At 35.9% G+C, this 12,703-nt stretch overlaps 1 protein-coding gene across 7 annotated transcripts in view; it reads left to right on the top strand.

The window, feature by feature from the left end:
* Positions 1–317: 317 nt before the first annotated feature.
* Positions 318–12,703, top strand: part of RBM39 (RNA binding motif protein 39) — a 30,151-nt gene continuing 17,765 nt past the window's right edge. For 2 of the 7 annotated variants that reach the window (XM_081795341.1, XM_081795340.1), the window contains exons 1-7: positions 320–643; positions 1,260–1,315; positions 3,089–3,138; positions 7,680–7,874; positions 10,216–10,281; positions 10,378–10,431; positions 12,195–12,312. In XM_081795341.1, the coding sequence (XP_081651467.1) occupies positions 1,265–1,315; positions 3,089–3,138; positions 7,680–7,874; positions 10,216–10,281; positions 10,378–10,431; positions 12,195–12,312 (534 nt within the window). In that variant the 5' untranslated portion in view covers positions 320–643; positions 1,260–1,264. Of the gene's footprint in view, positions 644–1,259; positions 1,316–1,535; positions 1,614–3,088; positions 3,143–7,679; positions 7,875–10,215; positions 10,282–10,377; positions 10,432–12,194; positions 12,313–12,703 lie in introns of those variants that run through there. The other 5 variants (XM_081795344.1, XM_081795342.1, XM_081795343.1 and 2 more) reach the window with 4 other exon arrangements.

Here is a 12,703-nt window from a genome sequence, read left to right as displayed (position 1 = left end):
CGCCACCGGGAGGAGGCAACCACAGAGCTCCACTTAGCGTTCAATTTTTAAAAAGATTGACAGGAAGTGTACCAACTGTCTTTGCTCTAGCTACTTGCGCGGTCTCGCGAGATACGTACGTCCGTGTAGAGGGGGTTTGTCAACGGCTCCTCTCTGAGTGGGGGATGGGAATATCTGTGGCGCAATCATTGCGCGAGATTGGGCCATGGTCGCTCGGGCCATGCTTACATCTCGCGATATTTCGGCCGGTACGGTCTGGAACTACGGGCAACTTCTCGCGAGAGCCCGTGCTGAGGGCTCTGTGAGACCCCGTGTGTTTGTGTGTGTGTATGTGTGTTGGTGGATGTGAGTACGAGGAAGCAGCGGCCGCCATTTCAGAGAGCTTGTCGAAGCTGTCGCAGGGGTGGATCCTGAGCTGCCGAAGCCGCCGTCCTGCACTTCCGCGCGGGCTCCTCTAATCCCATTGTTTCTTTTAGATTCGCTCGGGCCTATCCGCCCTCGGAGCCCGAAATTCGGGCTGGGCGGTACCGCGGCCTGGGCCTAGCGGCTTAACAGTAGCAACAGCGGCGGCAGCAACAGCAGCAGCCCCCGTCTTTCCGAATACAAGCACCCCAGGGGCCCGAAAGCCCGCACAGGTAAGGAGGTGTCGCGGGCCTGAGTATTGTCAGAGCTTTTCAGAGGTTTAGTTTTCGTCTGGGTTGAGGGGCACTCCTTAGTCGGTGTTTAACGACTTGGTGGGGGGGCAGGTTCTCGAGAAATCGGCTCCATTTCGGCGACCGCGCCCTTATTTTCCGGTCGTGTAGATTTCAGGGTTTTTGGGTGGCAGGGACCCCAGAGAGGCCTAGGGCGGATAGAGACTGGTCCCTTAGAGGCCTGGGGCGGCCGCGACCTCCCAACATGGCGCCAGCCGAACGCTACCATGGCACACAACCCCTCCCAACCGAGGGAGTTTCCCTTTGCCCCTAAAATGGCAGCGCGGGTTTTGCGCGGAAAGAGGCGCTCTCGCTCGAGTCGCGCGCGTTGTTTTTGGAGTTAATTGTAGGCTGCTTTTTGAATGTACGTTTAATGTATTTCTGTCTGTTCAGTCTTGGAGGCATTTCAGATTTAGTTACCAAGACTGGTAAAGTGCATCCCCTTTGGTTATTCCAGGGTTTTTGAAGTATTTTCTGAAGTTTCGGAGTTTGTCGTGTAAGAAGGAAATAGGGCAGAATTGAAAAATGTTTACTCACTGAATTACCTTTATTTTCTAGGCGTTTAAGAGAAAATGGCAGACGATATTGATATTGAAGCAATGCTTGAGGCTCCTTACAAGAAGGTGAGAAAAAACATGTCGGTGAGGTTTATTTATTTCTTAATTTAGCATTATCACGAAACTACTGCTGAAATGTAAACTAACCTCCCCGGAGCCCTCTTGATTTACCTTATCAGAGATGCATTACGTGTAACTTACAAAAGTAAATATATGCTATTGATGTAATAATATTGTGCAGTAGTTTCACTTCAGCGTGATGAATAAATGCCCATCTATCTCTCTTTGTAGACTTGCCTAACGATATCTCACCTCTACTCCCATGAATTCACCTTTGATTCCAGTGTGAACTGTCAATCATAAGGTAGTAATTGAGTGACTTATCGCTGTACCGTGGTCCCCTAGGTAAAATGACTCAACTAAGAATTACCAGCTCCAGTTTGGTATAGCAAAAAGGTGAATGTAGTGGTTTGGGAAAATAGCAGGGGTCCAAGAATAACAAAGCATAACCAGTCTGTGGCAAGCAAATCTTTAAATAAGTTTTACAAGAAGAAATGGGTGAGATTTAAATTTTCTTCTATATATATACATATATATATGACTGGTGATAGTAAATATTGAAACGGGCAGGTGATGATCTGCTCAGTTAAAAATTACTAAAATTCTTGGATCCCTGAATAGAAATTTTTTTTTAAAGCAAAGGAGGCAGTATCACAAACTTAAAGTCACTTGATGACTGTTTTTACTGTTCTCCATATTTTATTTTTAATTAGTCCCTGCCATAATATTTCACACTAAAAGCTACAGAGGAATTATTTTGGCTAATAGTATAGTCTTTGACCCATTTCAGTATCACAGTAAAAGTAAAGTGTCTTTTCATTCTTTCACCAGTTGGTGGTGAAAATAGCAGTATGCATGCATTATCACTGGTGTCACAAACTGTAAGCTTTGTAAGTTAGGACTTATACTTCTATAACTGATGTGATCAAACTTTGAAAATAAACATTGCACTAAACCTTTTAAAAATAATACATCTGTTTTGGATTGTATAGCACGACCATGTGGTACCAATATGGATGAATTCTTTCTAGCTTTAAATGGTGTATGTAGTTTTATAATGCTTAGACTCTTGAAGAACTAATTTCTATTTTAATGTTAAGATTCTTGTGTCTTAGTTTAACATGGATGTAGTTCCATGTAAACAGGTATGGAAGTAGGAAATGTTTAGGCTGGACTGGTGGATTATTAATTGACTTTCTTGGGTTCTTGGGAGTCAACATTACTAAAGCAGTGTGAATCCCTGTTTGCTTCAGGGCGAGATGTGTGACAGAGGTGGCATCAAGCTCTTACAGTCCCAACCCTCCAACGGAAATGGGCGAAGATCTCAGGAATGGCATCGGTCACAGGAAATCGATAGTGGCTGGCTGCTAGCATGGCCACTTGGGGCTTAGGCAGAAATAGAGCCATGGTACTGACCAAAGGGACCATAGCACATGGAATAAAACTCAAAACAGGACTTCATTCATGTTTTATAGAAATTCTATTTAACCACTTGAACACTGTAAATCTGGATAACTTAATATCTAACTATATAAGAAAGTAAAATTTAACATGTTAATATGCATTTTTATTTTTGTATCACGATGACTTAATTGTAAGCAACAAAGTGGTTAAACACATACCCATCTAAATTTTTTTATAGCCTTCCATGTTAAATTATAAGCAAGTAATTAGTTTTAAAATTGTTTTGTATTTTCTTATTCCTATTCCCTTTACCCTTTGACAACTTGAAATGTTACCACTTCGTCCTCATGATGTTCTTCTATCAACCCTGCTTAGGATGAGAACAAGTTGAGCAGTGCTAACGGCCATGAAGAACGTAGCAAAAAGTAAGTTATAACAAGGGACCTGGGGTGGGGGGGGGGGACCTTTATGTGATTGAGATCTTAAGTTGTGTTCCTGTGGCTATAGCATCAAACTAAAAGTTCTCTTCAAAAGCTTTTGTCTCTTTTAGAAAAGTTGTTCTTTACCTTCTGGGACAAGAAACTATTTGAGGATATGAAACTATGGACTCTTTCCCTAGATTTCAGGATATAGTGTCAGGGACCTTTTGGACACCTTCCCTTCCAAGTCTGTCCATGACAATCTGGATAAGAGTTCCCGTATTACAGCTTGTCTTCTGTCTTAAATTTATTAACTTTGGCTTAATATTTTGGTGTGTGTTATCAATAAAACTGTTACAATCTACTGAAGATGGGTTAGGAAGAAGAAAAGGTAATAAATAACCAGGCCATGGAAAATATTTGCTCTAAATCACCACTGAAGGAATCAGAGCTGTGAATTATTTATGCTCCTTGCTGCTTAAAGGCCCTTTTTATAGTAACGTTATAGCATAGTTAAGTACTTCTTAGGTGCTTCTTACATGGTTTTTGTTATCTTAAGCTTTTTAAACTTTAAGCCTTAAATAGAATAGAGTTTTTTTAAAGTTTTATTTGTTTATACAAGTTACTAGGTTAAATGAGTAACCCATAACAGGAACTCAGTGCTCCATAGTGCAGAATATAGTATAGGATAAGTTTCAATAAAATTGTAAGCAGAACCAGTTTATAAGGTTTGATCCTGTTTTTGGAGTTTTCTTTCAGCTTTAAAATTAATCATTCTTAACATCACTTGGTCATGTTACAAGCATTAAATTGTTTTAGTAGCCTATTTTGTGAACATACATGACCTCATAATACGTAAAGAAAAAGTGATAACATAGCTGTTTATTTGATTTTTTTGGCTCTCATCCTAGTAAGAGCTCAGAGTGCTTCATAGTACACTACCTTAACATCCTCACAACAATTCTTATTTGGTAGGTTGATAGAGTTTTGCAAAATAGATGAGAAAATTCTTAGTTTGGATTATGCAGGCTTTGTTCTTTTTTTTTTTTTTTTTTTTATTCTTACACTTCCTCTAATATAGTAATGCATTGAATTAAAATGCAATTTGTGGAAAATGTCTTATATTTTATTTTGGTACAAAGTTAGGTGGAGGATCTGTTATAGTTCCTCACTAATCACAACAGATTTTGGGAATTAATCATACTGGGTTTAGTCTTGAATTTTTATAGTTTGAGGCAATCAACCAACCTTTGTGTGGTTTAATGTTGCCTACTTTTAGACCTTTTACTAAAGTCAGTTTCCTAATTAATGACTCTAATTCACAGTTCTTCAATTCATAATGAAAACTAGGAAGGAGTATCCATGTAAATTTAAATTATCTAATCTAGGTGTGGGTAAGGATCTCATCCTGAGTGCCAGCAGGATGAGAACAATGTACTTTAGGGCACAGACTTTCTTTGTTCAACCATTCTCAGCTGTCACTCCTTGCTTCTAACTCAGTCTGCAGTTTATACTTACTTTTATCCTGCATCTAAGCTCATTAAGGCTACCAAGCTTACACAGGACATTTAGTATTAAGCTCTCCATGACTAATGGTTTATGACCTTTATCTAAAGAGTTTTCTGACACTGAATAGAAGAATGGGTAATTTTCTTTCATTGGCTATAGGATAGCCAATTTAAGGGAATGTCTTCTTAAAATAGCCCAACTACCATCTAGTATTTTTTTAAATGTAGAAGTTATTTCTGTCAGACTTCTCAGTCTCCGTTTAAGCTGCTTAAATAAATGGCTTTTTTGTTCAATCAGAAACTTTGCACCCATTTTTCTAAAGGGAATTAATCTTTCAAATTAATTTGGAAGTTATTTAGAAAAAAAATTTTCTATGTAAGGTTAGATGAGATATAGAACAAGTACAGTGTTCTGTGCTTTAGTGTTATGTGTAAGTTCTGTTAATCAAAGGAAAGTGCCATGTTGCATTTTTCATCCTAAAACTTCGTTGTCTTAAAAGCAATTGAGTATTGGGATGCAATTTTAAGGTAGTAAGAAAATGCACTTTTTGAGAAAGTGAGACTTGACTAATAACTAGTAAATGTTTTCTTTTAAAAACACTCAGTTGTATTCTGGTAGTAGTAAAAAGAACTAAGTTTAACACAAACTGGTTATCAATTAGCCTACCTTCTGAAGAACTATACCCCTGAGTTTGGCAAGATCTCAAAGTATGCCTGAGCTTGCCTTCGTGGGAATATTACTAGTGTAATCATTTTTGGAAAGTCTGAACCAGTGTCCATTCAGTTAAGCTCTTTAGGAATTACTCAAAGGATAACAATAAAATGACACAGTTGAAATATATTGGCTACTGTGTGTGGATTATCTATAAATTTTGGAATAAATGACTTTTCTATTTTTTTTCTTATTTTCCAGAGTACTTTGCATTTAAATTTTAGATCTTCTTACATGGAAGAGGTCAAATCCAGTTATAGCAAAACACCTTTACAGCAGAGGCCATATAACCAAAAAGTCCAAAGGCCCAGCCCAGTGGACCATTTACTTCAATGATGTTCAGTACAAAATTCCACTGCCACTAAAGACTTTGGAAAGTCCCTTTTAAGTTGTAACAGGATTTGACTATTAGTGTGGATTATGATAACCCTTCTTTAGTTAACTTAATGTTCTTTCAAGCTGCAGTTTGTTATGGAGAAGTATACTGCTTTCTTAAATTTTTGTCTGGGCTTTTATGAAGAGGATCGTGCTTCTGAATGTCTTAGTATGTTGTTGTCTTTTTACCTGTCTGGGGTTGCCTTCAGATGTGGGTGGGAACTCATCTGTAAAAAGTTCTAGGAAGACTTTTAGTTGAAGTTAGCTCTCCAATTTACCAGTCCTTTCCTTTGGCAGAGGAAGTTTGGGGCCTAAAAAAAGAGGTAGATTGGGAGGTTGGCTGCCTCTCTGTTATGGGCCATCTAGGAGCAGAGCAAAACTTTATTTGTCCTTTTTGTGGGGGATGGAGTTACTTTTTACTTTGTCCCCTGATGGATTATATGTAGGACTTCTGATTATAGCTATCTCACAGAATTCTTAAGGCTAAGACATAGGGTCAGGTGTTTCAGGCAACAGAGTTGGAATGTTATCTGTTGCCCTTCTGGGCATTGCTTTGATGACTTCTATATAAATAATGAGTGTAGCCTAATTTTCTGTCATGTGCTACCTAGCATATACATTTCTGACAGTCAGGTGGATTATCTTGAAATTTTAGACAAAGTTTCTGCCTCCTTGGAAAGCTCTACATCTCCTTGTGATTGGAGTGTGGGTTTCAAGATTCCAGAAGGTGGGTGTCTTCATTTTCTATTTTCAATGCACTCTAAGATGACCTGCTTACAGGTTCTCTGAGGCAGACTTCAATTGCTCTTGTGCTAACTTTGCTTTGATAAGGACTAAACAGTTTAATTAAATTTTCCAAATGATGTAGAGTTGTCAAAATGTTTTAATGATCTTTTAGCCACTACAAATTGACATTTTAGCGGAATAAGTTTATTTTGAAATGTCTTTCGGTTTATATTGAAATATCTGAAGGCACCTCTAAAATTTGGGTGATGACACAGAGGTACAGATGGTAAGATTTAATTATGAAACGAATGGTTGGTATACTGTGAAGAACACAGAAATGACAGATATGACTGACTGGCTTTTTTACCTTTCAGAGTTTGAGATTTTATAAAGACTGATAAAGGTGTTGATCCTTGTTTTTGATTGCACCCCACAGGCTTGTGTAAAATGACATCCTCCCCATTTTCTGGTGTACTCGTTATAACTTTTAATAGAAAATATCTGAAAAACAGGGAGGAGGGCACTTGTTGGGATGAGCACTGGGTGTTGTATGGAAACCAATTTGACAATAAATTATATTTTTTAAAAAAATCTGAGAAAGATCACATTAAAGTCTAGATGTGTCAGAATGCGTTTTATTGCATTAGTTCTATCGTCCTTTGTCATTACTTGTAATTTTCCCAGGAAAACCAAAATACTGATGCTTGTATGGCCCTTTGAGAGTATAAAATACTCATATTCATACATGTAAATTGGGTCAAATTTGGCTCATGTAAGGGAAATTAAGTTTATTTTTATGTAAATTTTTGTGTATGACCCACTGTTTCTTCAATGTTAACATTCTATTATAAATTTGATTTTATTACTGTATCTTGTAGATTACAGTAAATCTCTTTGTTGGCCAGTTATGTTGGTCACACTTTAAGAGTTCAAGTTTTGATCTTCTTCCTCCCAATAAATCATTTCCTTGTTAAAGCTGTAACTGACTCAAGAGAGATCATTAATAGTCCCTGCTCTCTCAAATGATTGTCACTGTCTGCTGATTTTAAGTAGTAGAAAGAAGGCAAAGGTGGGGTGCTATTTACCTTACCTAGGAATTATTTTTCCATAAGTATGATTATGTATCATAGTAGTAAAAATAGCAAGATAAATTTTTAAAAAGATTTCTGACCATAAAAGGAAGTAATCTTAAGCTAGCAAGATAATAGTAATTTTTTTCTTCTCAGGAGGAAAAAAAGCAAGAGCAGAAGTCGTAGTCATGAACGTAAAAGAAGCAAAAGTAAGGAACGGAAACGAAGTAGAGATAGAGAAAGGAAAAAGAGTAAAAGCCGTGAAAGGAAGCGAAGTAGAAGCAAAGAAAGGAGACGAAGCCGCTCAAGAAGTCGAGATCGCAGATTCAGAGGCCGCTACAGAAGTCCTTAGTATGTAACTATAGTTACAGTGATTTTGGTTTTAGAGTCATTCTCTGGGTGTACATAAAACAATTTAACCTGGAAAATTTGCATTGTAAAATTTTGTTTTTCATTACGACTAGTTAAAAAACATTAGATGAGGTATTGGCATTGAAAAGTCTAGCAAAGTAGAAATATAGCATGTGGACCAGTACATAACATTTGTATTACTAAGCATACAGATTTTCTGTTACTCCATCTAAAATATTTTAACTGTATGCCATGTAAACTAGACCAAAGCACTGCAGTGCTTAAAAAACTTGATATTGTAGTACCAAATATTTGAAAGCTTAAAGGTGTGTGAGCTATTTAAATTTTCTTTACTGAACATAAATTAAAAATTTTAAAGCTCAAATAGATAAGTTATAAATGTAATTAGTCAAATATGTAGTTAATCTTGTCTGGCTGTTTTCAGCTGAAATGACAGACCATTTGTGAATTTGGTGTATGCTCCTTGATAATGATCAACTTGGGGCTCATCACATTTATATTTAAGGTTTTTAAAAATAGTAAGACGCTGATAAAAATGCTTTGAAATTACTCTGGAAATTTGAATGTGGTTATGTAACAAGTTGGAAATATATTTTATTACGGTCATTTTAAAAACTGTATTAATAAAGTTTGGAAGGAACCTACCTACAACTCTTAAGGATTGCTTCTAGCTAGCAATTCTTAGTGCTTTAAGATGTTCTTTCCTCTTAATGAACATACTGTTGTAAACTGTGGGAGTTATTTTAAAATTAACACTCTTGAATGGTTGGAGATGGAATTCAAAGACAAACAGACCTCAATAAGACATTTGGCTCTTTCACTTGTGCAAGTTAACACTCCAAGCTTGAGCTTTCTCATCTTTTAAGAAGAAGGTAATAACTGACAGATAAATTTAATGAGTTGAATTGAGAAGAGAATGAAAATAAAGCACCCACGTTAACTGCTATTCATGAAATGTTTTAGTATTATTTGAAGCCATTAAAGTTATTAACACTTTGGATCCTGATTCTGGGTCTTTAACCTTTAAAATAAAAAGGATTGAACTCCTTGTTTTCTACTTTCTTCCTAGCTGCTTATCTCATAAACAATTTAAGAGCTGAAAGAGGACACAATGTTGCTTTAATTCCAGATGCTGTATTAAAAAGTACTTTGTTTTTTTGTCCAATTTATCAAAAATTACCATATTCATTTTTACCAGAATGAATTAAATGGGGGAGGATTACTTTAATAAATTCTGAATATGGTTTATCTAGAGTAATGAAAGCTTGAAGTCAGCCTGTAATCCTAGTCTGACTTCAAAGTGATTTAGTTCTCACATTTGTTTTCATGTGATCTTTAATTTATCCATTAAATGTATACTCTTAATTCTGGTTATTAGTCTGAATGGCAAAGGACCCATTTAACATATAACTTTATTTGGAACTGCTTGGATGTTGCAGGTGTGCATAGAGTCCATGAAAACGAGTCCAAATGTGGATCACATACCACTGTTTTGTTTTGTTACCCTTCCTGAAAAGGATAGTAGGATGAGCACTAAAGGACATCTGACCTGTCCCTTTAAGTTAGTTTGGTCTTTCAGAATAAAAGATCCAGAAACTATTGGGCCTTTTTAAGATTCAGAATAAAATTGTGTTATAACAGTTACCTTTATGATATTTTCGAAAACATGCTTTTATTATGTCAAGTTCATAAAACATTTTTTGAAATAATAATTTTCTTCACATCTTTACTATGGAATATTTTGCCACAAAAGTATGACACATAAACTTCTTTCATGCAGTCTCTGAGACTTAACTGTTATATGGAAAAGAAGTTTTCATGATGTTAAAGAATTAGTTCCTTGTTTTTAAACATTCCTCAAACAAGAAAACACGTATGAATATTGTATATGTACGTGCATACAAATGTATTCCTGAGAAAGGATCTGCAAAAATACACACCAAATTGTTAACTGCAGTTATTCTGGTGTGAGGGAAGTTCAGGGTGACTTATTTTCACTTCTGCTTTTTTTTTTTTCTTCTCAGGAATGTATTCATAGTGTAAAAAGAATTATAGACTGAAAATGAGGGTGAGATTTTTTAGATTCTTAACAATCTTGAGGCTGTAACCTTTGGTCTCGGCACCTCTCAGTGGTCCAGGATGGATAAATATAAGAGCAGTTTGCCTGGGATAATTAAGAGAAAAAGTCTCTATTTTCTCTTCATAATTGAGGTGGAAAAGAATCAGCCTGAACAATGTTAAACTTGCTGGAGAGCGCATGAACGCGATCTTAGCAAGACCCTAACCCTGTAACTAGTGTAATTTTGTGTTTCCTTTTTAGCTCCGGACCAAAATTTAACAGTGCCATCCGAGGAAAGATTGGGTTGCCTCATAGCATCAAATTAAGGTTTTTAAACATACTTCTGAATTGTTTAAATTGTTTTTCAAGGAACTGATGTGGTGTACTTGTTTGGGTAATTTCTGAAACTTTTTAACTTTGCAGCAGACGACGCTCCCGAAGCAAAAGTCCATTCAGAAAAGACAAGAGCCCTGTGAGGTAGCTGTTGTCCCTATTTTTTTTTTTTTTCCTTTAGCACTTTAAGCTTTTATAAAGCTTTTACAGTGTATGTTACTATTAATTAACATTTTGTAATTTGGACAGTATTTGTACTATATCTTCTGTGGGTAGTACTGGGATACTGTTAAATCAGTGTGGATTTGTAAGTTTTCATTTTAATTTCGTATTACTAAGAATGGAGCAGTAATTAATGTGTAGATCTTACATGTGTTCTTAAATCACTTGTAAGTAAATTTTTTTAATGGTAGCTATAGAAAATTTTAAGTAGACTTTGCTTATCTTTGGAATTAATAAATTTTACTAATGTAGCTTCATGGGAAAGTGGTTGTAACTATCACAAGTTTTATCATTTGGCTGTCTTTACTGAGATAAAGTACTTCCATTTCCAAAGTTTTAGCCAGGTTTGTTTGTTTCTAAGTAGTAATCTTAATGTTCTCGAATCTTTGAGTTAATTTTCCTCTTAAATATAAGACCTCCCTATCACACCTTCTATTTATTTTGGCTCAAGGAACACTTTGGTATATGGCAGCATTATTCTTTACTGATATTCTGGCTTCCCTTAAAGGGCACCTTTTAACTTAGAGGTTATTACTTGTTATATTTGTTTGATATATTGTAATCCTAAGATTTGATGAAAACCTTAATATTTTTAAAAGCTCTTTTTTGTAACACGGAGCTTTTCACTCTTTAATATTTACTTTCCTAAGAAAATCCCCTTTAGTTCTCATTTTATGGATGCAGTCTAGCTTTGTACCTCTGTTTTATATGTTTAAAATTAGCTGATTCCTCAAGGAAATGTGCCAGAATTTTGTAGGTAGAATACTTCAAAAGTACTTCCTGACAATGCTTAGAATGCGGATAAGAGCATATTTGTGCTTATGTCTCTAAGGATTCACTTAGAACCTTAACCTTAGTGATGTTTTCTAATAAATAATGTTAATAGATGCTTGTGTTTCTTCCTCAAAATTCATGAAATTAAGTTTCATCTCTTGTGCTTTTTTACTTAACTCAGGCACTTTAGTTCCCTCCATATAATCAGAAATGCTGTCAGTTATCAAGGCTATATGTAAAAATAATTAAGTTGAATTCCACTGCTGATAATTTGTCTATATAATTTCCTGCTTTTCATTTTTGATTTGCTTATGGGTACTGTTTCTGTATTTTGTAACCGTCAAGAAACATTCTTTTGGATACTAAATTTGTAGAGTCTTACGAGACTGATCTAATAAACAACCAGCTCGTTATTCCATATATTTATCTCAGTTTGTTAAATAAAAAAATCAGGAAAAAATTTCAGAATAAAATAGTTCTCATAACTTGGAGTTCAGCATTTGTGATTGTCAGACTATTTCACTGTATGATTTTGTTTTGGGAAATCATTCCTTCCACTACAGTCTGATACTTGTAGTTATTTTTAGTGACTCTTATTAAACTCGGGTTTCTGATAGTTTTTTTTATTATTCTGTATAAATTACTGTTTGTAAAATTGCCAGGCCAATGGACTTCTGTCCTGGTACCATGTGAGGTATTATCAGAAGAAACATCTAGTAACTGTCGTCTTGTTGAAGGAATTGAGTCACAGTGAATTATTTTATGGATGTTTTGTATAAATCTTAGTGAAATATTCATTTTTTGAATAGTGACAAACTACTTTTGTTAAAGTTTATTCTATTTATTGAAAATGAATTTTAAAAAGTAAAAATAAGTGCGTAAGTTATAAAATTAATTTTTATTCCTGTTAGGGAACCTATTGATAATCTAACTCCTGAGGAAAGAGATGCAAGGACAGTTTTCTGCATGCAGCTGGCAGCAAGAATTCGCCCAAGGGATTTGGAAGAGTTTTTCTCTACAGTAGGAAAGGTAAGTTTTTAGTTTATTCGGGGAGATCAAGTATGTGAGAAGTGCAAACAATATTTTTATTACTTCTTTTTAGAGAGCACTGGTGAGGTAGAGAGAATCTTACGTAGGGTGCACACTCAGTTCTGATCTCCAACGCAGGGCTCGATCCCACAACCCTGGGATCATGTCCTGAGCCAAAATCAAGAGTCAGACACAACCAACTGAGCCACCCAGGTGTCCCAACAAAAAAACATTTTTTTAAAAATTTTATTTATTTATTAAAAAAAAAAATTAAAACGTTTATTTATTGAGACAGAGCACGAACAGGGGAGAGTCAGAGAGAGAGAGGGAGACACAGAATCTGAAACAGGCTCCAGGCTCCGAGCTGTCAGCACAGAACCCAACGCAGGGC

This window comes from Panthera onca, chromosome A3, assembly GCF_046562875.1.
Source record: "Panthera onca isolate mPanOnc1 chromosome A3, mPanOnc1 haplotype 2, whole genome shotgun sequence".
Lineage (NCBI taxonomy): Eukaryota > Metazoa > Chordata > Mammalia > Carnivora > Felidae > Panthera > Panthera onca.
Note: the sequence above shows the minus strand (reverse complement) of the source record. Positions and strands in the feature narration are given on the sequence as shown.